Below are 26503 nucleotides of genomic sequence, written 5' to 3' on the forward strand. Positions count from 1 at the left end.
ATAGTCCTTTTAAAATCTGACCATTTACTGAACTAATAGAAGAATGTTATTATCTGAAAGGGTAGCAGGCAGATAAATGTGGTATGCATGCAACTTCCAGTGATGTCCTTTAAAGCAAAGGCATAATAGCAGCTGCTGTGCAGGCGGTGCATGTTGCCAGTGGAATTTATGTCTGACCAACTGTGTACTCTTTGACTCCAAGTGCTGTGTCTGTCTCGATCAATTGCAGTGTGTGAAAAGAAGAAGTGGTGGTGGGAATAATAGGAGGAGGACTATAGGAGTGGGATAAACATAAATACAGTTTTTACTCATTGTCAAGGAAGTATTTGAATCTAAATTTTAGGAGCTGAAAATTTAGCAAATTACAGATTTCTATTTTTTTATTGTATAAATGACAAAATACTGTTAATGTGTTTTTCAGATGGCTTAGATTTGAAGTAGATCTAAATGCAAATTATAGCAGCTTTTGACGGCACAAATGCTTTAAGTTACTTTGCAAATGTATTTGGCAAATATATTATTTGACAAGTATATATATATTTTTGTATGAATATAAAAAAATAACAGCATCAACCTGTTTGGAGAAGACTTTCTTAATTGTTTGACAAACAAGTGTGCTTCAATCCTGGATTTGATTTTTTTATGTGTATTGAAAATACTCAGAGTTTTGAAATGTAGGTAATTTGTGGGTGGTTAGAAATACAGAGTACAGCCTTTCTTGGCATAGGATATATACCTTATTTAATCTCCTTGTTTTTTTCTAAACTGGAGATGCAAGACCATCAGAAAAACACCTCTCTGTTGGCAGTGTTGCATTTTGGTGGTTTTTAGGTTTGCGGTTTTGTTGTTGTTTTTCAGTTAGCGCATATTAAAGCATCCTGTGTGTGTTCTGGGACAGCACCGTAGGCTACGTAGGAATATTGATTTTTCTCTCTTAACTTTCTAATAGCTGTTTTGGGTATTTTGTATACTGATATAGCTTTCCATAGTCTTGGCAGCAGGTACAGTTCAGGAGAAGTGCATTAAGTCATCTGGTTCGGGTCAGTGTCACTAGGAGATTGTTTCTTGCTGTGTATTAAGGAGATCTATCTTCCTTCAGCTAGCAGGCAGGAGCTTTTCAATAACTTGATATTCTCTGGAAAATGTTTCATCTCAATCATGCTCAAGAAGATATGTCTAACATCTCATTTGCTCATCAGGAATTCTCTGAAAGCGTGTCTGTGTCTGATTATATACTTGATACATCTTTTGCAAGCTGTTTAGCGAGTGAGTCCAAATTCACTTGAGACCTGCTTCTGATCTGGTCAGGTGCATCTCTGTCCTTGCCTCCCTGGGGTCCCACAGGTGATGCGAAAGGTGACAGTGAGAACATAAGTGAGACACGCTTCACTGGTATTTCCCAAGGTGTTTTTTGCTCCCTTCTGAAGGGCTGGGTTACTCCTGTGAGGAAACTCTTTACTAAGTGTTCTCTCTCTCTCTCATTTTCAGGCCAGAGCCTCAACAGAAAGTTCCCTCTGCACCTCCACCTCCACCCCCGCCCCCACCTCCACCCCTGCCGGAGCCCACCCCGCCTGAGCCAGAGGAGGAGATTTTAGGGTCCGATGATGAGGAGCAAGAGGATCCCGCAGATTACTGTAAAGGTGTGTGCTATTCAGCAGTCAATGAGCATAAACATTGTCATGCAGGTCTTAACTCTGGTTCTTGGGAGGTTTTGAAAGACCTGATCTTTAATTATAGGATTTATTTATACAAGAATTGTGAACAACTGCTCATTTCTGGTCCAGATGCGCAACTGTCTTCAGCTTTACTTTTTCACTTAGCCGTAGCTTAATTATAACATTTTGCAATAAAAATACAAATATTGCATCTCTGTTTTCTTCCTGATGTTCTAGTTGTAGGAGCAGAGAAGCAGCTTTGCTTGATTGATGTTAGTTGTAACAGGAACAAAACCACCCAAACTAAACCAAACAACCCTTCCCGTAGTCCAAAAGGTTCTAAAATGCCTTGGTGCCTTTAACAACATCAACTACATGTATTTTTCAATCTATGTCTTTTTTTCCTCTTCTTCTTTTGCCTGCCCCAGTCTGAGATGTTACATGCCCCTTTTTTGCATGTTGTCTTTCTCAGCCCTCAGCATTGTCTGAGGTTCTCTACATCTTTGTTTTAGCTCTTCATTTCCTTAATTTTTGTAGTTGCTTATATTCATTTTTTAAAATATCGTTAAATGCATAAAAACATGTGACTGCAGTACGACAGTGTCAGTGCTTAAGTTTGGTTTAATGACACTTCTAAAGTTGCAAGTCTGTTCCCGTTAGGTTAGAATGTATATTGTACCTACATGAAAAATCGTAAGTAACAGGTCTATCAACTTTAGGTTATCTATCACAGTAGATTTAAAGGATATGAATTTACTTTAGGAAACATCAAAGTTTTACCACTTCAGATGAATGTTTTTGAACAGACAAAAAGCACTGTATGCACGTCGACTATGTCTGGTATTCTGTAGTCGTCTCATCAAGAAACACTTTCTGTGTCAAATACGATGATGCCTTCTTAATTAGAAGTTTCTCACACTTGAGATGTGCTATTTTAAGAGTCCCTCCTCCCAGCCTGGAACAAATTGGTTTGTATTTTCAGATTTAACAATTAAAAGTGATGATTTCATTTTTGTGTAAAAAGTTTTATTAAGATGTGATATTTCAAATGCTGAAGTGGCTTACAGATACCAATAGTGAAAACCGAACTGTAAACTCAATGTTCAGGTCTGCAGCAAGGAAAAGAAAAACATGTCACTAAAGCAAGCACATGTGTATTTTTTAAAAAATTGTTTCTGTTACAACACGTTTGTTCCTTAAGATAACTCTTCTGGTATCTGTAACATCTTCCATCAGTGAGTAAGGATTTGTTGTTTAAACATCTGCTTACTTGTAAACATCTGTATTTCCTTGAGATTAAGTGTTTCAAGGCCCCCACTTAATTCTTCCCTGAAGTAAGGGCTACATTTAATTTCAAACAATCCATTGTTGTCTGTGTTCCAGTATCTCTTGAAAAAATGTCACCATCTGGAGAAGCTAGATCACAAAGCAAACAAAAAAATAGTCTAAGTTTACAGCCTGCTTGTAGGTTACCTGTTTAACTAGAGTGTCTGTGACACTAGCAGGTCAGTAGCGAGATCTGTATGCTTTTAAAATGAACATGTTACATTAAGAATGCTTGCAAGTTTCCTGAAAAATTAAAGGGAACTTCTGTACACTTAAAGTTCTTCTGAATTCTTCTGGTCTTGGAGCTCTGAATTGATGGAAATACATTAAAGATGGTTCAAGCTTTGGTTTGTTTGGATGTTATAATCATTCTTTATTTCTGCAAGAACGTTGCTTTTGTTGCTGTAGTAGATGATTACCTATTTTCTGACCATAATTTCCTGTAAGACTGATCAGTACGTTTCCTTCTTTTAGTCTGCTGGGGTTAAACTGAATGGAAGGTCACCATAAGAATCTGAATGGAATGGCCAGACTGGGGTGATCTGGGCCCATACAGACTTTCCTTTGTTGGTTTTATATTCGATGTGGGGAATGATTGAGTTATTTGGTGAAGAATTCCAGGGATGGCTTTTAGATACATTTTTTCTAATTTTTTGAGAGCGGTTTGAATATGTTTTTCTGTTTTGGGTAACCTTACCTGTATTTACAGGGTGGAATATAACTATTTGGAAAGTATAATTTGTTACTGGAGTGTTTAGTTTCTTTCTGATTTTATCTCTAAAATGGCAATCTCCCAGGATATTTGATTGAGGTGCAGAGCATACTTCATCTGTTCTCAACCTCAGTCTGAAATTTCATAGGTGGGCAATTTGGTAGGGAGTATATAATTAATTTTTTTAGTGAACTCAACATTTTCCCTGTTAACTGTCTTCCCATTGCCAGGGTATTTTTGTTACTAAGTTTATTTTTAATTTTTACTTTTAAAGATGTTACTATGTGTTGGGCTCACATCTTCACCGTGTGACATGGTGGTTAGTAAATAGTCATAATAGTATTTTTAATCAGGAAGTTGAATTAGTTCGAATTAGCACCTGATGTGAAAGAGACAATTAACAGCCGTTGGTGTAAAGTAGATCCTGTTCCCCAGGGGCTTCCTCCAGGGCCTGTTTAAATCTGTGAAATGACTTCTGTTGATGTAGCTGAATTTACATTAAATGCTTTTCAAATCTTTATTTGTTTAAGGAATGGAGATACCAAAAGTCCAAGTATGTGATTTTTCAAGGGGTACTTAGACAGTGAGGCTAGTTTTTCTTCTTTTCTGAAAAGCCTTGAAACACTTGGAGATTTTTTTCAAGAGCCTGTTGGGTCATGGACGTAATTGGAATTCTTTGCTTCTCTGATCATCTTCTTTGCCCCCTGGAGATGTCTCCCATTCATTCAGTTCACAAAGGGAATAATTCCCTATACAAACATAGAACTAACCAGCTACAATTACCAATACATTCAGGGAGACGTTTAGGAATAATGATCTCATTTTTCTGACCCTCTTTCTTGAGTGCATGTAGCTAGCTAGCTAGCTAGCTGTGAGAGACTTTTTTTCTGTGTGTGCTGCAGTGAATAGTACAACAGGGTTTAGGGTTTTTTGTTACGTTATCAGCAGTGCCACTTACACATTGTATATTTTCAAATACCAATATTGTTTTTCCAAAAATACATAATTTTTTCTCAACCCGTTAATTTTAGATGTTGTCTTGTTACTACTGTTTAGAAATACTTTCTGTATTGTGAAGAGCTTAAATAATTATATCTGTCATAGATGACACCAGTTTTTAAAATACATTTAACTATGTTGTTACCTGGTTGTCCGCAACCTGTAAAAGAATATGTTGCTGGCATGAATAATCGGTGAGTAATGTGTACAGGAACGGTAACTGATTATTTCCAAGACTGCTCCTGTTATAGCTTAGGACAGTACAAAGTATCTTGTGAAGTATATGTACTTGGAGAATATGCTACCGCTATTGCTATCTGTAGCATATGCTGGTGTATTGCTATAATTAGTTATGAGTGTGCTGTAGGGACCAAAATAACATGGCTTTTACATATATAGTATTGTTACTCTTGCAATACATACCGACCCCCAGTTTATTAACTTGACTTCAGTGTCTTTGACTGATTTCCTCTGTAGGGTGTTCTCTCTCCTGTCTACGATGGGAAGAAACTATCCCAAGTTTTTGATGATTTTTGACCCTTTGAAGCACAAGCATGCCAAAAGTTATCTGGGGAGAGGCAGACTTATAAGGCACTTATTTACCTAAACTATTCTTAGAAACATATGTTTACCTATATTTAAATTCTTTATTGTTGAGTGTTACGCTGTTAACATGTTAATGAAGCAAATATTTTGTTTAATGCAAAAAAATTACTTCTGGACATTGTTTTATGTACTTGAAGGCTCACTTACATCCTTCTGGCAGTGCAAAAGGCTACATGAATCGTGAGTGTTTTCATATACATCTGAAGCCATACAGCTGTTAAGAACTGATTTAATAGGATTAGATATTTAGGAAAATTGTAAGACATTCCAGAAATATTTGTATTGTTGAATTTTAAAATCTGTTTGCAAATCATAGAGAGGTGTTAAAACTAGGTGTTAAATACTTTTCAGGTTTTCTAGTTATATCTGTTTGGAAAGGAATAATGAATATACAGATAGTAATGTTTCATACTTCTCACTATTTTCACGCAATGATACAAGCAGGACAAAACTCAAATTGGAAGGAGTGATACTGTGATATAGTGAATTATGTGGAAGTGTTTTATGTAATTGTTGCTGTCAGGTCAGCAGGCTTGATTCATTTCACAAATGCAAACCTTTTCAGGAATGGAAAGGTAGAGTTGCTGTATGTTCTCTTAACCTTCCACTCAAATCTATCACTTTATCATCCTGGATAGAGTTTTATGGAAGGAATTTACCAGAGAGAATACTTTTTTTGTTAAAAAACAGTCAATAGCTGTCTTAAAATATAATTGTATTTATTCAGATTTTAAAATATTTTCATCAGCTGTTGCTGCAAAGATTGTTAAATAGACAATTAAATTAAAATGTACTTTTGTTTTAATGTTCCTATCAGTATGGATTTCTGTATGTGGGTTTATTCAGCAAAATTTCTGTAATACTGAAGCTGCACTAGATTTGGGTGTCTTTGGCTGATTCTGTTTCTTTTTGCAAATGAAGTGGACAACAGAACAGTCAACACTTGCTCTCAGTAAGTCCATGTTCCCCCTTCTTTCCTGGAGTGTAAATCCAGTCGCATGTTCCAAAAGTGATCTGGTTTTTCTCTGGAATGTAAGGAGTTTGCGCTTGGTGCTGTTGCGCATTCTTATTGAGGTTGACACAATTCAGCAGTGGAAATGAAGGTATCTTTTAGGTTGGTAGGTGAGTTGTCCTGGCAGCTTTTCGTGAATGTTTCCTTCCCAGTGATGGAGGGAAGGGTTGGTCTTCCCCCAAGGAGGAGTCCTGGGACTTAGTCCTAGGCTGAGTCTGTGTGTCTCGGTCCTCCTGTAATGCCCTGTACTGCTCCTGAACGAGGGCCCTCTTTTTCTTTTGCTCCTTTTTAACTGCGAATGTTGGTGCCTGTATAGCTAATGATTTATGAAATGAAATAGTGTGTGTGATAGTAAGTATACAGTTCTTATGGGTTCAAAGTTTAAAGGTTGTTCTCAATTCTGGGTCTTCATAGATTTGTGCAAAATTTTCATGGGAAAGATTAAACATCCAACACCCTACTGCTGGGCTTGGGGAACTGAGGCTGCGCTCTGTGTGACTGTCCATGCTACCAATGCACATCAGACTCATTTCTGTGCCTGATGAACACGCTTGATCCTCTGTGCTGGTATAAACTGGGAGGCAAGTGGGTAGGGAGGTGTGTAAAGTCAGTGCTGTATGTAGCTGAGGCACTGCCCATCTGAAATTGTTTGTTGCTGTCACTTGGTTCAGACCGGCCCCTGCTGAGATGAATACTTGTGAGTGCTGCTTCCCTGGTGCTCTTGCCTGGCCTCTGCCAGCGGTGTTACGTGCGAGAGCCTGGGCAGCTGCGGCCATGTTGGATGGGTCAGCTTTTGGTGGAGGCTGTGCAAACCAGCGAGCATCTGCTACGCCTGAAGTTACACCTTAACATACACATATCGAAGCTATGTGTGTTTTAGAGTTTCAGTTTAGACATACCAACATCTAAAACAATACAAATACTTTTAAGCTTTATCGTTCCTTTGAATATGTAATCTTCATAGTTGCACTGTACAGTTGTGTTAAATTTATTAATCTGCTCTAGAAACATTTGAGAAAAGTTCTCAAATAAACTCTTGAACTTCTGCTAAGGCAAAAGATGTTATTAACAAAGAAAGGATATAAATATATCCAGATTTGATATCACTGTTCTGCAGATACAAAGGAGATAAGTCCTTGTTTTAAATCCAAGGAATTAAGTGAATAGTTCACATTGTCTTAACTGGGCATCAGTTCTAACAAGATTTTCAGGGGATTTCAAAACAAATATAGCAACTTAGAGAAAATAGTCTGAGGTTTTCTAATTTTAAGTAGAACAGTCAATAACTGAGGATCCTGCCAAAGGACAGTTGGGCATGACATTGTGAAGGACCAGAAAGAGCCCAAGAAGTGATTCCTTGACAGCTGGAGTCTGCTGCTGGTGGTGTTCTGGAGGGTTGCATGGTGCTGCTTTATTATTTGTTTGTAATTTAGGCAAAATTGTAGCTACTATTAGTGTGTTAAGGTCTGAATAATAACCTTGTGTGATCATGGTCTTCCCTGTGTTTGACTGGGAGGAATAATGCCTCTTAAAATATGAAGGAAATAAAAATCTTCATTACACCTCCTGACACTGCCTAGAAAACTAAGCTCCAGCCTGCTCTGTGCTGTTGGCCTTTCTGCCTGATGGGGCTTTTAAGGACCTGTGTAGTGGTGTAAGTTAGGATTGCAGACTTTGGTAATTAAAAAGCAGTTCAGACAAAGATCGTAGCTGCCTGTTCTCTCTTCTTCCTCACTGTAAAAACCTCAGACACAAGAAAAATGCATTGCTGCTATGGGCAGGAGCCAAGCAGAAGAGCATCAATAAAGTCTGCATTGTTCTTAACATTTTCTCAGGAAGTATTTTATTGCTGCTTTTATTAGTAGAAAGTAAATGGGAATTAAAACAATCTCTGTTGGGATTCTGCAGTCATCCAAAATATGTTGACTGGAGAAGCTTCAAATATGATAAAGAAATAACATAGATCTTTCCTGTGCTCTCTCTGAAGTGGAAGATAAGCCTGGGGAAATAGAGAACAGATGGTAATATTACCACAAATAAAAGCCATAAGAGAGAAGGGTGAATAAACTCTGCAGTAGTTACAGGACATGATTTTTTTCCCTCCAGGCCAAGCACGGCATAATTTTTAACATTAGAGTAAAATTTTCTTTAGATTTCCTATTTATAGTTCAGGACACTTTGAAGAGGAGAATTTATGGTACGAGAATTACTTGAAAATCTGGGAATTATTGTTTGTTTTCTGAATATTCTTTTTCTACTCATTTTTTCATCAAAGGAGGCTATCATCCAGTGAAAATTGGTGATCTTTTCAATGGCCGGTATCATGTTATTAGAAAGTTAGGATGGGGACACTTCTCTACAGTCTGGCTATGCTGGGATATGCAGTAAGAAAACTATTTATTTCCATTCACTTTTTTCTTAATATGTTACTTTATTTTGTTTGCGGTAACTTTTGTTTTACATGACATAAAGTTTTGCTATCTTTATGCAGAAAGATGTCTGCAGTCGTATTTTGCTCTTGGCTAAGGGTGTAGTTTATAAAACCTTTGAGAAATAAGTGTAATTCTGTTTTCTTTGACAAATTAGCTTTGCTTATTGAATTTGCATGTTGCCTTCAACATGCAAGAGTAAGCTAATGTTTTTATTTCTGTTGTATCTTTAATGAAAAAATATAATTACACCTTGATTGAATAATAAAACTTGTAACCAAATTCCTCTTTTAGAGACATTAGCATCAAGGAGACAAAATATTCAATAAATTGGACTGTTAACAGAGTATTGTTAAAAGTTGTTTTTAAGTGTAATTTCAGTGTTTTCTGTCAGAATACATTAGGTTATGAAATATTCTATTTAAAATTTCCCAACCTTCAAAGTACGTCTGTTTTAGCTCAGAACATGTGTTGAAAATGTTTTTGTTCTTTTCAAGGGGGAAAAGATTCGTTGCAATGAAAGTTGTAAAAAGTGCCCAGCATTATACAGAGACAGCCTTGGATGAAATAAAGTTGCTCAAATGTGTAAGTATCACTCATGCAATACAGTGCTCGGTACCAATAATAATAATGAATTAAAAAAATGTAGCAGAATATAATTTTTAAACTTTTTTTATTTATTTTTTTTTTCCTAAATAGCTGGCTTATTATGTGTTACCATGGTTTTTGAAGCTCCAAAATATTGTTTAACTTCATGTGAATAGCTAACTAATTAGTATTTTAAAGTGAATTTTTTCCTAAAACGTCAGTGTTTACATTCTTGGTTTAGGTTCGTGAAAGTGACCCTAATGATCCCAACAAGGATATGGTTGTACAGCTAATTGATGACTTCAAAATTTCTGGAATGAATGGAATTCGTATCCTTTTGAAAACATGGCATCTTCCTTAAAAATGATCTACTGAAATAAGTAAGCATTTAGTTCTGGCTTTTTTCTAGTTGGTCTTACTTTAAATATGTAATGTAGAAACACCGAAATATATGTAGATGCAAAGAGTAGTCCGGTGTGTAGTGCACTCACGGGAGTGAAAGTAGCTTAGCTTTTCTAGACACAATGCAAAATAAAAACAATTCCCATGAATCTTGTCATGGTCTGCTAGAGCTGGATCTAGTTAGTTTATTTAAAAACTGGAGTTTTACTGAAAATATTCAGGAAATATGTTTTGCTCTAGACTAGTAAACAGAAAGAAAGTATTAGTATTATGAAGAAGCTGGTTTCTGTTTTCTGGTGGAAAGTGTGAGAGCATGGAGATTCTTCTCTTGTTTATGTGATCCTCTTTTGGCCAGGTGTAACCTCTTTTTTTGGCAAAGGTTTTAAAGCTTTACCTTCAAATGCTTCCTTTGGGGGGAAAAAAAAGAAAAAAAAAAAAAGGAGCGAGGAGCGAGAGAAAGTAAAATATGACTGAATATTGTTCTCAGGGAAAATTTTGGGTTTATGAATATACTTTATTTTAGAGTTGAGCTAAAGTGAGTTATCCTTGCTAATTATATTAGATATTTTAGCAGCTTATTATATTACTGTGCTTTTATTTACTGTTACAGCTGGTATTTATGTGTATGCTTGCTGTGTCTTGGAGCCTTAGTAACAGACCTCATTGTTCATGGTGTCATACTACCAGACAAAAAGACAGTTCCTACTCTAGAGAGCTTAACACTAAGTTGATTTTGGTGATGTGCCTTCAGTCTTCAGCAGATCAGGTTAAGATGCTCTTCACAAGCTCTCGTTCCCTAGGAGAGGAATCTAGGAGATGACTGTCAGTAAATCTGAATACCCAGTAAAAAGCATCCTTTCAGGGAGAAGTGTGCAAGCAGGTTTCATCCCATCCATCTGTCTCTTGACATTAGTTATGAAGCCTTTGGGTTTGTGATAAGTTAGAATGAGAGTGGGGGGACAAGTATTCTCAGTTACAGAAGGGCACCTTAACTGCTTTCCCTTTGTCCCCTTTTGATTTGTTTCCTGATTGCTTCAGTGGTCAGTTACCATGGTAGAAAGCTGCTTAAATGTAGGTGAAGTTAGTATAGTCTGCTTTTTTCACAGGTTTTATCATCAAATTAAAAAGAATTAAAATAAACCATATAGTTGCCAGTAGTCATTTCAATCTGAATAGAAACAGTTTGTGTTCAAGGAAGTTGCTTAACACAATGGGGCGAAGAACCTTGGTAAAGGTTTCTTGGTGCTGCTGTTGTGCTACAAAAAATAGGTTTTAATTTATGAGCTGAGATGCTTATTAAGTATTTTATAAATATCTCTGTAGTCTAACTTATGTTCATTAAAAAATAATGCAACCAAAGTACTTCAGGTCTTCAGCTGACAGCTGTACAATTGAAGAATGATTGAAATTATTTTTAGAAATCAGAAATTTTGATTTACTGTTTTCATTGTAAAACACTAATATGAAATAGGGAGTAAGAAAATGCATTTGTAGCTATACATAAAGTAACTCTGTCTGTTAAAAAAGCCGTTTCCCAATTAAAAATGGACAGCTGATATTGATTTATTCTATTTCAGCTTTACCTTCATGTTGAAAACTCTGGCAGTACAGAAGTTGTTTTATGTGGAAGGCAAATGTTCCTGCCTTACTGAGAAGTACATTTTTCAGAAAGCCCAGATGGGCTGATACTGGAGTCAAATTTAAATTACGGCTGGAATTCTGTCGAAGTCCTAACCACCTGTGAAAATATGATACGAAGTATCTTATGCTTTGAGTTTTCTTGTGAACAGCTTGTGCACCCTGAGTTGCATTGCTTCTTTGAGCAGCGGTTGGTTGCATTGGCTATTTGATGAACTTTTTATCTTCTAGGGAAAACAATCTTTGGTGCAGATTCTTTTGGGAGGGAGCAGGTAACTGATTTTAACGTTTTGCTGCTATTTGTTTCCATTTTTTAAATGCCGTATTAGTGCTATGTTAGTGTTTCTGAGTTGAACAGGTTGAGAGAAATACACTAGTTTGAGAGTTTTTCTGTGCTCTGCTGTTTCCAGCTTCCTTTGGGCAAGTCACTAAATATCTGTTCCTTGACTGTAAATTAAAACAACATATGCTTCATAGAGGCTTGGTTATTGGTTATGGAATACATTTAAAAGTTAAAGCAAGACAGAAGAGAAGTGGGTGAATCCTTTGGATGGCTAATATCACAAAATGCTGTGGAGCTTCCAAACAGGGAGACTTGTCAAGAACCTTGTAGCACAGAGCTGGGAATGTGCAGAGCCATTGGCCTACGCTGTGTGTCTGAAAAGTCATCTTTCTCCTAGGAGCTGTAATAAGTGTTTATATGCAGAGGGATTTTAACAACGTGTGTTATGTTACACTGGACTGGTATTTTTTGAGCTGCTTGTACATTTTAAGAAAATTGCAATTACAATTTTTGCAGGAAATAACAGAATTCCTGAACTTGGGCACTTTGGTGTTTTCAGTAAATGTAGATTATTATGTTTGCCTGCACTGGGTATTTATTATTGTCTTAAGTGTTTGAGTGTAACATTTTTTTAGTAAAAGATTCAGATAACCGCAGAGTGAAACAAGTGTTTCGAGAGACAAGTGAAAAAATAAAGAAGGAAACATTCCCAACACAATCTGACATTATAATAAATTTATCTCCAAAGAATATTCAGCATTAATTAAATACCATAGAGCCTAAATGCTGCCAATCCAGAAGCAACTCAGATACATTCAGAAGTGTTCTGTGTTGGTACGAGACCCTTATTTCATTTAGCTTAACTAGTCTTTAACCTTCGTCAGATTTCTAAATGCTCCTGTAATGTGTGTTTGTAGGTAGATGATAGTTACAGGTAGCATTTTAGTCAAGGAAGAACAGTTTTAAGTACTTAAGCCTGTCAGCTGATTAATGTTATGTTTGCTCTCACTTTTGCAGCTCTGCTCAGTTTCCCCCTTTCAGACATTCCCCAAACCACTTCGAAGAGCGTTTCATAAGAGACATGTCTGCTGGGTGGGCTTCAAGTTTAGTTTTGCTGGAGGACTTCTTGGACATACTCATCTGTCAGGGTGTTGGTGCTGTAGGAAGATCCTGGGGCTTGCAAGGCTGGTTGATGTTAATGCACAGCTTTTCCCAAACTCTTTGTTGTGGGCAGTCTGGCTTACAGTTGATGTTTTTCAGGTCAGGATAGTAAATCAGACAACAGTCACATTCTTGCATACCTACTCCAGACACTGAGCCTCCTGTATGCCTTCCTATCCCAGTTGCCTCCCCATTACTGTCCATGCCTTGAATTTGTCCGAGTCCTCTCAGCCAAACGTTGCAATCTTTTTTTCAGGTAGATATTGCTTCTCTTTCTTGTGGCCCTCCCTCTGTTTGTCTCTGCCGTTCTTCCTTGCATCTTCCTTCTCAGTGCCCTCCCCTTGCCTCTTAGCTATCCACTTCCCTACACCCCTTTCTCTTCTGGTTATTGGCAAAGCCTAGCACTTCTGTAAGTGCAGGGAATGGCAGGAATGTGCATTGGAGAGTCTGCAGCAGCAGTGGTCTGAAGGACTGTGGGCGGGTGTCCTGAATTTCATTGCTGAGTGCTGCAGTTTTGCCTTGCCGAAGTCTGTGTTGCTGTAGCATTGCAACTTCACTGCGTGGGCTAAGTTAATAAGCCCTGCAGAGCTAATGTGCTCTGTGTGTCCTTTTTGATGGCTGTGTGCTTTACTGGTAACTTCTGTTTGTTGGATGCTTGTGTAGTAAAGTAACCAAGACTGTTTCCTCTTCAGAATGGAAGAGAGTTTTGTAATATTCTGAGTAGACTTGATTGGTATGATTGGGAAATGACTATTAACTGTCTCCTCTAATACAGAAATTAAGGAACATGGAGTGAGATGAACAGGTAGCAGCAACCAAAATGTTACAGTCCTTCACAACGTGCTTTGACCAGTCTTGGGACCTTTTAACTTTGATCTAACTCTAGCATAGGGGATGTAGATTTTAAAACTTCAGTTAGCTTTATGCATGTAGGTTGGTAGTTGAGAAGATTGTAAATGATAGACCAAATAGAGAAGGTAAGTCTCATTCTGACACAAGTTAAGACAAGTGACTCTAAGATTGTTGCCAAGACTCCAGTTAACAAAACTTCCAGAAGTTAGGTAAGATATTTTCCCTAGTGGTGTAGTTCCCTATGAATGGTCTCTGAGATACAGTCTGATTTCATCCATTGAGATTTTCCTGCAGTACCCATCAATTAATTAATTTTCTGTTATTTGTATTACATTATTCTTTGCAAGCTTATAGTATCATGTAGTTAAGATTTTAACATTCTTTCTGATTTCCAGGGACATTAAGGTCATTCCGAGCTCATGTCTGAGGATTAACTCAGTATAGGTAAATTGTATAATTTCTTGCCAAATGTTGTAGATGATAAAACTTACAATTAGCTTGAATATCTGAATATTTTCTCAATAGAAGAAAAACCTATTTTGAACCTAACAGGTACATTAAGTGTAGAAACTCTAACTTAAGAAGCCCTTGAACTACAAATCACTGGAAGTTTTTACATCTTGTTTTTTCCTAATACTCTTCCCTGATCATCTACTATTGACTTCGGTTGGTGGCCAATAGTAGATGCTGGGTCAAATTAAACTTTTTGGCATTGTGGTTTTTGCATGTTGCTTTTGAATTCCGCATTTTTTTTGTTCCTGAATTCTTTGGTGATTGCCATTATTCTCTGCAGTTAAACCTGTAGATGGTAAGAGATCATTCTTTTACTACTTTAGTCTTTGTTGTCAAGTGATTCTTAGCTGAGCCTGCTCAAAAAGATGTTTAGTATGGTTCATTTTCTAAAACACTGTTGCTGCAGACTTTTGTTGTTAAAACCTTCCCTTCATATCATTTAAAATTTATTAGAAATTAGAGATAATAGCCAAATCAGTACTTTCAACTGTTTCAAAAAACCCAAAAATTAATTTGTTGATTTTTTACAATTCCCTATTTCATTATTCACCCTAATGCTGTTGTTAACGTGTACAAATAACTGACAAGATTTGCATAATTAAAATGTTCTATTTCAATTTGTTCTACAGTTTGGGCACTACTCTTATATGTGCTTAGTACCAAAGCATATACCGTGTTCTGGTTGTTTTAGGGGAAACTGTTTTCCCTCTAAACAGGGTGATTGCTTTAGCCAGTTTGCAAACAAACAATTGTGTTGATCTCATCAACAAGTTTATTTGGAAATTATCCTTAATTAAATCCCAGATGTCTGTATGGTCTTCGAAGTACTTGGACATCATCTCCTAAAATGGATAATCAAGTCCAATTATCAAGGCCTTCCCATCCGTTGTGTAAAAAGTATAATTCGACAGGTAAGATTTGTTAATGTTCTAATTGGGTTTTTCCACGATTGTCAATGGTTTGAAGGTTAGAATGATGATATTTCAACTGAACTCTTTACTGATGAATATCTAAGATAAGATCATTTTATTGGTAATCCCAGGGGGGGTTTGCAAGAGCATCTTTCTGGATAGCCTGCATTTCTGAATGCTGAGGTTTTTTGGGTTTTGTTTTGGTTGGTGGTTTGTTGTTTTGGTTTTTAAAGTGTGTCTCAGCAAGGAAAAATCATATCCATAGCTCGGTGATTTTGTATGTACTATTAATCTATGTGTAGTTAATACCTACAAATGACGAATGAAGTATTTTGGCACTTAGGTAACTTTTATTGCCTTTCATCAACATTACCTCTATTTTCTTATGAAGCGATCTGTTAAAGTAGTTACTTTCTTTGTAATTATTATTTTATGGCAACTGGTGAATATCAACCTATCAGCTCTTTAATCAGAATTAGCTAAATAACCTGATTGATGTGGTTGTTAGTATACAGTTGAAATTTTGGATCCATGAATTTCTGTATAACTAGGTGGCTCAGATACTAGAAATAAGGAGCTGTAGTAATGCAGTGCTCCAGCCAAACGGAGCTGCCTGCTAAGAAATGGAGATGTGTGTATTTGTATTACATGTGCATGTAAGTATCCACAGTTTTCAGTAAATGTATTTTTTTGTTGTTTGGAATGTTTTCACTTTGGTTGCACTATTGTCCTGGAGTTTGGCCAAAATCTGACAAATTATGGTGTAATTTCTTGATATACCGGGTTTAGCAGCAAAGCCAGGTTTAAAAGCTCCCTGCTGCGATTTACTCGTACCTTAGTTACACTGCCTGTTTGTAGAAACTGAAGGGATCCAAGCTGAAAACAACCCCTTTTTGGAAGGAAGGTGAAAACTTCTGAACCCAGCTTCACAGCGACTTTACTAACAGGCTCCTGTACCTTAGGAGGAGGACTTTCAGGTGGGATCTTCAGGGCTGGTGACCACAACCCTGTGAGAAGTAGAGTCAGCAAGGACAGGGGCCTGAAGGACAGAATTATGGGAGAGGCTCTCAGTGCTTTCTCTGATCATCATGGCTGGGGGACCTGACTGAAGTGGCATATACAAATGCATACAGCATGGGGAACAAGGACATCCATATGCAGTCGCGGAGCAATGAGTTCATTTTGAGCACAAAGGTGTGGTGGGATAGCTCAGATCCCTGGAGAGCAGCAGTAGCCTGATAAAGTAGCCTTAAGAAAGAATGGCTAGGGAAGAGGACTTGAGCTTAAATGTTTGAATCTTTGCTGTAGAGTGGGTCAGAGTCAGAGGGGAGACCAGCAAGGGTGACGTCATGGTATATATCTTCTACAGGTTGCCAGCTTCCAAAGTAGATGAGAAATTCTTTAGATAACGCAAATAAGCTGGTTCTTATGGGGCCTTCTAACCACCTTGATGTGTGCTCTGGTGGGGCATGTGCAGTCAAGGAAATTTCTGGAGTGTGTTGAGGACAATTTCTCAGCATGGGGTGAGCTGTGTCTCAGCAAGGAGAGAAGGTGGAGATGGACCTTGCTGGACTGTTCACGAATGAGGAAGAACTAGTTGAAAATGTGAAGAGAAGATTGATGGCAGGCTTGGTGCAAGGGGTCTTGGTAGACAAGCTGAATGTGAGTCAGTGGTGAGCTACTGTGATGACAAAAGCTAACCATGTAATAGGACACTTTAGGAAGAGTGTAGGCAGCAGAATGAGGGCTCCGTTGTAGTACTTCAGGACTCTGTACAGTTTTGGGCTCCAGGTGCCTTACTGAAGTGAGTCCAGTGAAAGGCAACAAAGAGGATGAGGGAGCTGCAGCGTATGATGTATGAGAGGTCTTGGGAGAATTGGTTTGTTTGGTTTTGAGAAGAAAAGGCTAATGAAGGGGGAAACTTTTGAGCTCTTCAGCACAGATAGAGAAAATGGTGCCATACTTTTGATACACAGAGATAGCACAAGAAGCAATGTACATGAGTTACAAAAAGAGAAAATCTGGTTATGTATTAGCAAGAAATTCTTTGTAGTCAGGGTGGTCGGGCACTGGAACAGGTTGTCTGCAGTGTTACACAGTGTTAGGCAGTCTTCACCTTAGGAGATAGTCAGAAATGAACTGGATAAAGGCTCTGAGCAGCCTGGTCTGACTTTGAGGTTATATACAGCTTTGAAGGTGGTATGACTTAGACAGGGAGGGTTTGAATCACACAGTCTTCCAAACTAAATTACTCTTTGAATGTAAACAAAGGTAAAAATTCCAAGTAATTCAAACATTTGAAACCTGGAAAAAGAGGAATGGGTTAGTACTGAAAGATTTAGAAGGTTTAATTTTTGTGAGATTGGAATGAACTGTTTGGACTAGTGAGAGTGGCATTGACTGGTAAGACTTCCAGGTTGTTCATCTCATTAAAGATAATACAGGTCCTTATTCTTTCTTCTACTCAGACAACACTACACATGTTCTAAAAACTTATTTATGAAACTTGAATATGAAACAATTCAATTATTGCACTGGTGTTACTGTACAACAAACCATTTTATTTCAGAAGGTACTATAACTCTATACTATGAGTGAAAAGGAATTGTTTATGCTATTATTTGGAAAATATTTTTTTCAATTTTTGAGTACTTTTGAGCGTTGGGACAAAATTAGGCTTATTTTAAAATGCAGCTGAGAGTTGAGTTTCTTAATAAGAATTTTTTTTCAGTTTCAGCAGTTTTTTTTTCCCATGGGCTAGAGTTACATGAACTGTTATGCAAGAGAAGACTTTGCAGAATTGAAAAAAGGCTAGTTACTGCAGACCCTTTTTTGCAGTGGAGATGATTGGAAATGTCCATTTATTTAATTCTGGAATCCTTACTTTGGATTGTAAAAGTCTATATAGCATCAGTCTTTTAAGAGGATCATGTTCTGAAACCAGTGCTGAAATGAGTGTCATGTATTTGATAAATGTAAATTTACACTTTTGCTTTGATCTACGGTATGGTAAATAATCTGTTTAATGGGTCAATATGATGTGGCTTCTTGAATGAGAAAGAAATAAGTGAATATTAGTTGGAAACTGGAAATCATGAGTTTCTTTGTGTGAAACTAACCATGTGACCTTTTACAAGGGGAAAAATACAGCCTTCTAATTTACATTTTTGATTGTAATTACAGGATCTGTTGTAATTTTTCAGAGTCACAATACATTAGCCATTTCATTTTTTTTCCTTTTTAAGTGGACAAATAAATAAAAACTAGGGGTGTTTTCCCTGTTCTCCATGATCTCAGAGCACAGTGCAAAGCGTGTCCATGTAGTACACATTTCCTTATTGGTTAGTGGTATAATGTACTTCCGGTTTTTAGAGTGAAGCAGTCTGATCCACATTTTAAGACAGCTAAGAACATTCTTTCTAATCATAAAATTCTAGCAGAGTGGTCCTTGTGATAAGTCATGGAACTGATGGGGATTTTAAAAAATACTGTTGTGTTGTCGTCCGTCCATCAGTCCATCCCCCCCAAGACTCTTCAGCCAAATTAAAGACAAAGCTGTCACCCTAACACTGTTACTCACAAGGGGGAAAGGCTGTTGGTTTTAAAATGGGAGATACCAAATCTAGTTTCACATAAATTCCACTTCTGCATATTGCAGTGGAAAAGGTTTTTTTCTTCTGAATGTTTCTGGCTTTCGGTGTACTCTGGAATCTTTTTTTTCTTGGCCTCAGAATTACAGACATTCAATGGCAATTTGTAAGACGGTCTGTAGTGTAGTGGGGGAGGAAAGAGACTATTATAATCCATCTTTATGTGGCTATTGCTGTTAATACTTCTTTTAAAATTTGAGGTCACTTAACCACTAACTGCCTTCCCAGTATAAACCAGTATTTCTTTAACATGTCTTTCTTGGAGACATCCTGTATGTTCTTTCAGTTGCTTTGGCAGGTAGTCAAGTATATTTTGGATCTGCAGGAAAAAAATCCATATTATCAAGAACGCAGCAGTGTTTACCATTGTCACTGATGCTGAGTCCTGCTCAAGTGAACGTATGGGTTTTATATAGGCCTATAAAGAAAGCTTTTCAGAATGGTTGCTATTCTAGTCTAGCTCCAGAACTGGAGAAAGCAGAGCTGTGCACCTCAGGTGTTCCTAGGGTATGTTAGCCTGAGTGTAAATATCATATGCATGGTGCTGCTGCTCTTCCCTTGAGCTAGCTTGTGTGCTGGATGGATATACCAGTTCTGGTACTGGCTCAGGACTGGATGGTAGACTAATGTCTTTATATTCTGTTACTGGTATTTTGAACCAACATGTTTTGCTTTTAAAGTTCACCCTAGCTAGTTTTGTCCTAAAGGATCTTGAGAACAAGGAGCTTGCTGATTTATTTACAAAATACCTAGAATGACAGGATGTTCTTGTAGGTGGAGCTCGTGAGTCTGGAGGTCTGTTTCCTGCTGTAGAACATTCTCTAAAAATTGAAAGAAGTCTTTTAAGTGGGGTCAGCTAGGTTTCTGCTTTTTTTTTTCTTTCTTGCTGATAATTTTCTAGGATATTTATATAGATTATCATAGCAATAGCTTTGTTTATGCTGTCACGTTATTCTATACTGAATAATTATAGTAATTGATTTCCACAGTTTATCATACCTAGGTCTTACCTAAAATACTTGTAAAATCACACAAACTATGGTATTTCTGTTCCAGTCAGAAATTGAGACATTTTTTCATTGTGTAAAAATGATGTTTTCATTTTTGTCTCAGAATGCATTTTTAAGACTTTGGATATGAACTAGCTGAATTTAGCCTGCAGAGAGTATAAAAGACTAGTGGAAAAATACATGTGACAAATACAGGTAGACAAATCCTTATGTGATGTCTTGATTACATTAAAAGCTGAATTACTATTGGTATTTGGTAGATTTAGATTAAGTATTATGAAGAAGTTCTTTACTGTGAGGGTGGTGAGACATGGGATGGGAACAGGTTGCCCAGAGAAGCTGCTGGATGCCCCTTCCCTGGAAGCGTTCAAGGCCAGATTGGATGGAGCCTTGAGCAACCTGGTCTGGTGGAAGGTGTCCCTGCCTGTGGCAGGGGGATTGGAACCAGGGGATCTTTAAAGTCCCTTCCAACCCAACCCATTCTGTGACTCTATGATTCTAAGGAATACTATAGTCAGCATTTCATCCTAACACCACATTTCCCCTTTTGCCTTTTTTTATAATCAATTGCAAGGTGGTTTTTCACAAACCAGACTTCGCTTACAGTATGTAGTACTTGCGGTGTTTTTTTTTCCCGAATAACTATCTTTTAAACAATGCGCCAGTTGAGGATCAGCCTTTCAGACTGAGCAGCCAGATTCCTTTTTCAAAGGAAGATTCATCAGGGTATTTTTACACATGTGCTGAACAACTAAAGAGCACTTGGGAAATGGAAGTCTGTGAGCAGGTTGCTGTCATCGAGACAATTCATCCAGCCAGCATCTTACTCATGAAAGTCTCAATAACTGGATTTATAAGCTAAAGAAATTATCCTGTCAGGCCACATATGGACTGCAGGCAATCAGTTGAACATCTCTGTACTGATAATAAATACATTCAGCTTGGTCTGGGTAATTAAAATAAATTTTTAAAAAAGCCTTTTGTAATTAGGTACTTCAAGGTCTAGATTATCTACACAGCAAGTGCAAGATCATTCATACGGATATAAAGCCAGAAAACATTTTGATGTGCGTGGATGATGCCTATGTTCGTAGAATGGCTGCTGAAGCTACTGAGTGGCAGAAAGCTGGTGCTCCTCCCCCCTCTGGCTCAGCAGGTATGATAGTATATTTAAATGCAATGTAGTAAAGTTCCATCAGTATATTAATGCTAACAATATTTTGTTTAATGAAAATCAGCATTTTAAATAATTGCGTGTGAAAAATGCATGTCTAGTTAGTTCTTATTCACGCTCTGGAAACTCAGGGAAATTGTTTCTTCTCAGTTTTGCACGTTGAAGTTTTTGTGTGCCCCAGGTACAGAGAAAGATTTATTAGTATAAACTTACTCTCCTCCCACCCCACAAGCTAGTTTTTAGCAGCACTGTAGCCTTTCATCTCTAATATTGACAGTAATTAATAATCTTATCTAAATTATGTGTTTAGTTCCATTAGAGGTTCGTCAGCATCCTTGTGAAATTATCTGCCTTCTCGTCAGTTATAACTTAATCTCAGAATGCAATGAAAAGCCTTAAAGTCAGTAGTTTTCACCCTTGAAAATAGAATTTATTGTACCTAACTGAATTCATGGTAAGCCCTTCTCACTAGCACTGTATGTGAAATGGTTTACATTAAGCTTGCCAGGAGTTTAGATAGGAGCTGTACATTGCGTTTAGCTAGGAGAAACCCAAGTAAAGAAGTTCACAGCAATCAGTAAAGACAAACAAAGAGGACGTATGGCTTTTCTAGTGATCTTTAGTACCGTGGTTGCTGTTTATTTCCCAGTTGAGCACATCAGCTACAGGCAGTGGAGAAATAATTTTTAAATACCTTTGTAATATTGTCAGACAGTATATAACAGATTAAAATCTCTGAGGTGTAATGACAACACCTACTGTATCAGAAAAAAATACTGTGGTCAAAATCCATAAATATTTCACAGTGTTACATATTTTAAGATGCAAATTATTACAAATTGTGAATATGTTGTGTTGAATTTTACATAATATGTAGTCACATAGCTAAAGACTTTGTTACTTGTGTGGGAAGTAACTTGATTTTGTTCATGCAGCCTTTGTATTACATCTTGACATTAAAATAAATATTATTTTAAGGAATATATTGATGGAATTCTTATCACACTTTGTTTTTAGCAAATTGTAATAAAATCTATGGCTTTCCACGCAGGAGCTGAGGATGTGTTTTCTTCATAGCATTTCAAGAATAAGTTCTGCATAATTTCCCTTTTTAAAGCAGTGGTGGTACTCAAGTTTAAGACTCTTTTTGAAAACCTTGCCCTTCAGGGGCATGCAAGCAGTTTTTGTCCCTGAATTTAGCAGCAGGAGCTGAACCTATAAAAGGGCTCTGAATTCTCAATGTCTCCATTCTTATTTTGCATTTGTTAATTTTTGTATGCTTGTGTGTCTGAAGAAGTTCGTGAGAGGTTCTCCTCCCCCATTCAGTTCTTCTTTCTCACTTCCACTTTGCCTCTGTCTCCTATATTTGGTTATTTCTATTGGTTTTGGTTCTTTGGGGGGTGTATGGCTTGTGTGGCTGTTCTGCGCCTTTTCACAGTTAGTGTTGCAATCTTACCGGACCTAGTCAGTGATGGGATCCTTCTGAGAGAAGCGTAGGAAGAGGTCCATGCTGGAGATGCTTTTTCGGTGGTGGTGTGCTTTTTGCCATAGGTGCTTCTTCATGCCTTCAGTCCTAGCAATCAAACTACCCTGTTTCAGAGCAAAGGAAACATGAATATTTGACTTTTCTGTGGAGTGCGACAGTAACCATTGTTGATATTCCCTGGGCTATTTGAAAATCTGCCTGTACCTGCTCAGTCAACTGACTACGTACATTTAATCTGTGACAACTCTGCAGTCATTTAATGTTTTCTGTCCACTCTTTACTAATTCACACTTTCCTTTCTGACTTTCATTAACTCTTCACCAACCACAACAGAGTGAACAGAAATTGATGCTAGCTTCTTCCAATTCCAGATGCTCTAATGGAGACATCAAATGATTTCAGGCAGCAGGTACTTGTAAAGAGTAAAAAGTCTGGCTAAAAGAAAAAAAAAAAAAGACTGTCTTATATTTAGTGAAGAATATTCTTTCATGATTTCTGCTACTTTCTGCTTTTATAGAGTTGGTTTTATAAAAATATATCTTTTAAATTATTTTTTTTTCTTTTTAGTGAGTACAGCTCCACAACAAAAGCCTGTAAGTATTGTTATGTTATTCAAATTAGCTGTCTTATTTTCTGTGTTTCTCTAGGTATTAGTAGCTGTTAGACTGTTGGTAGTGTTTACCCTGTTTAAAAGCTTTCTTTGAATAATGCTTTTGTCTTTCAAAGAACACTTTTCTTTTAGTGTCTTTGGCCTTACCATTTTTAAGCACGATATTTCTCTGATGGAAACTGTCATAGACTTACAATTCTATAGCTATGTCAAAGAAAGTTAACATTGCCATTTTCGTCCCTCAAGGAATAATCCATTCCATTCAAATCCTGACAAAAATGGGTGCGTGCACTAAATATCATGTGTTACAGATAGCTTAATGATTTAAAGGCCTTAATCATCAAGGCCTTAAAGGGTTTTTTTATGAAGTTTGAAAGATCTTTTTGCCGTATACATATAGCACATAACCACTGATAATAAAGCTCTTTAGAAATATCTAAGGTCAAACCTGCTTTCTACATCTGTGTCTACAGAACATATGTAACTTCAGTGGGCACACAACGTGGATGAAAATTAATAGGATTGTCAAATAACTGTCTTGTTTTGACTATCCCATAGCTGCTTTTGAAGAGAACAGGATTTACAGATAAACATTTGAGAAAATATTATTTCCTTTTGTTCCTTGTACTTTATTTTTAATTATATGAGGATTTCTTACTGTGATATCTAAACAATGAGTGAAAACTGGATAGATGTCAATTATCAAATAGTAAAAATAGAATTCAGAATTGAGTTAAAATGTAAGAAAGTGTTCCAGTCGTAGCTTGGATATATTAATTTTTCTTTTCCTTGTTACTGTACCTGAGTTTTTCATTCCTTATGGTATATAAAATGTGAAACTTTTCATAATGGCCATCTGTTGTTTGTGATTCATATGTTTTGGGCCAGAAGTGAATAATAAAAATGCTTTCCTTTCACAGTGAAATAGCTGAACAACACAGGATTTATTAAAAATTCTTTACCATTTTCAATTTCTTTGGCTTTCTCATATCCTTTTTTGCAGCATACTTTTGCTGGTCATTACCTGCATTGTACAGAGAGAGAAATCATGTATATAATTTATATTTAAATAACTAGATATGATAGCAGACTATCTTCCACTTACAATATAACCTGTTAATGTAGATTGAAGTTGAAGGTTATTGTGCCTAGTCAAGATTATAGGATCACAGGAATTTTACTATGGCATCTTAGATGTAATTTGCTCTTGTAGTCTAATAATCAATATGTAAATACTTGTATAACTATTTAAAATTTTTATCGCTTTTTTTGCCTCATATAGCGATACATCCTTCTTGATTTGAAGGAAAATGGAAAAAGCAGTGTATTTACTTTCTTATTTGCCACCTAGTATTTTCAAATAAAAAGTAATCATACTGCAAATGAGTTTGGTGTGAGATGCCTTGGGAATAATTGTTTAATTTTTTTTGTTTTCTTAATGTTTCAGGTTGGAAAAATATCCAAAAACAAAAAGAAAAAGCTGAAGAAAAAACAAAAGAGACAAGCTGAGCTGTTAGAAAAACGCCTGCAGGAAATAGAAGAACTAGAGCGAGAAGCTGAAAGGAAAAAAATAGAAGAAAATGTAACCTCAGCTGTACCATCAAATGAACAAGAAGATGAGTACCACCCAGAGGTGAAACTAAAAACAGCTGATATAGAAGAGGTAGTAGATGAAGAACCTGGAAATGATGATGGTTAGTATTACCTGCATTTATTGACCCTGAATTTACTGTTTCAGAGGGGATGGTAATTGCAGCATTGCATCTGGTGCAATGAGCAGAATCTCCAAAGTGTCCTAGATCATTAAGTTTCATTTTATCCTATAGGTAAAATCATAACTACAAAGTCTAAGAAGAAAAAGAAAAGTCAAACCTACTATAGCAGTGAAGAAAAACATCAATAGCAATCTAACTGTCAAATCCCATGGAAGAGCATATAGAAAATTTAACAGAACAGTCAGTTTTGATACCACGTTAAGTGACATAATTGAGTATCTTGGCGAGAGAGAGTTAAAATAAGATAAATTTGCATTCTGTAACAGTAATGTAATTAGAATCATTGTTGCTTTCCCCCTTTTCTTGTTACAATGTCTGTTGTAACGATCTATCCGGTAATAATAATTGCAGCTTATTCACTAAAATTTTTAGGACATGTTAAAATTCTTGTTTAGTTCTGGTGATTTGGACCACAATTGTTGCGCGTCCAGCTTCATTCTGGCTTCCCTGGTTTTCTTGTCAGCTCTATCCACTTCTGATAAGAATGTAACTACTGAGACTGTTGTTTGGTTTGGTTTAGTTTTGTTCTGCGAATTTTCTTACTTCTAGGATATGACTCCCTGTTTGACACAGGTTGAGTTACTGATTTGTAAAGCTTTCTTTCAAGACCTCATGTATCTTCCCTTCATAACATTCTTCCCTTCTGAATGATACCCTCCAGAACCACTTCCCATTGTTTATTTTTTCCAGTAGCCTTTTTAGTTCTTTCTTTCTCCTTTAAATTAGATTTTAAGGTCTTTGCATATTTCAGTTATATTCAGTGTTTCCTTATGTGATATGTCAGTAGTCAGGTAGTTACTGAAGAGTTTAAAATTATGAATGCCTAATTTCAAAATGATATATTGATGTATGAACTGATTTGTTGCTCCTTGAAATTTTTAAGGTGAAGCAGAAGATCAGGATGAAAAAGAAGACACAGAAAAAGAAAACACTGAAAAAGATGATGATGTTGAGCAGGAACTTGTCAACACTGACCCTGCAGACCCCAAGTGGATAGAATCCCCCAAAACAAATGGCCACATTGTGAATGGCCCATTCCTATTGGAACAACAGATTGAAGATGAAGATGAGGAAGAGGAAGAATGTCCAAATCCAGAGGAGTATAATCTTGATGAGCCAAATGCAAAAAGTGATTACTCTTATAGCAGCTCCTATGAACAGTTTAATGGTGAATTGCCAAATGGACGTCATAAAATTCCCGAGTCACAGTTCTCTGAATTTTCAGCTTCAGTGTTCTCTGGGGCTCTGGAGTCTGTAGCTTGTGGTTCTGCTGTTTCTGAAGGATCAACTGTAACCGAAAGAGAGGAGAGCAGCCCATCTCACGACAGGAGCAGAACAGTTTCAGCTTCAAGCACTGGGGATTTGCCAAAAAGTAAGTATTTGCTTAGTGGCATATACCATGCTTGAAGACTCTTGGAGCTGTTAGGTGGTGTCTTAAGTAGAATGAGCAGCAGGGTTAAACCTTTTATGTATGTTTTATCTGTGTTCACTGACGTATATGCAGATTTTAGTTTTTATTTGTTTTGGGGTTTTTTGGTGAAAATTCAACACCAAGCCTTATGGGCAGGCTGTCACACACTTCTTTCAGTAACACAGAAGGACCTTTCAATAACAGACAAGAACTCTTATCACGCCATTTCCCTGACTTTGATTGGACACTAGGTGCAGCACTTCTCAGTGCAACAGTAGTGTTGACTTTTCTCTACCTACA

At 37.0% G+C, this 26503-nt stretch overlaps 1 protein-coding gene across 3 annotated transcripts in view; it reads left to right on the top strand.

The window, feature by feature from the left end:
• SRPK2 (SRSF protein kinase 2) overlaps positions 1-26503 on the top strand; it is a 151196-nt gene that overhangs the window by 101645 nt on the left and 23048 nt on the right. For all 3 annotated transcript variants that reach the window (XM_086474216.1, XM_086474225.1, XM_086474233.1), the window contains 9 exons: positions 1489-1640; positions 8586-8694; positions 9237-9324; positions 9569-9656; positions 14981-15087; positions 20738-20903; positions 22975-23000; positions 24465-24711; positions 25676-26164. In XM_086474216.1, the coding sequence (XP_086330342.1) occupies positions 1489-1640; positions 8586-8694; positions 9237-9324; positions 9569-9656; positions 14981-15087; positions 20738-20903; positions 22975-23000; positions 24465-24711; positions 25676-26164 (1472 nt within the window). The remainder of the gene's footprint in view (positions 1-1488; positions 1641-8585; positions 8695-9236; positions 9325-9568; positions 9657-14980; positions 15088-20737; positions 20904-22974; positions 23001-24464; positions 24712-25675; positions 26165-26503) is intronic.

This window comes from Leptosomus discolor, chromosome 1, assembly GCF_034619465.1.
Source record: "Leptosomus discolor isolate bLepDis1 chromosome 1, bLepDis1.hap2, whole genome shotgun sequence".
NCBI classification, from domain to species: Eukaryota; Metazoa; Chordata; class Aves; order Leptosomiformes; family Leptosomidae; genus Leptosomus; species Leptosomus discolor.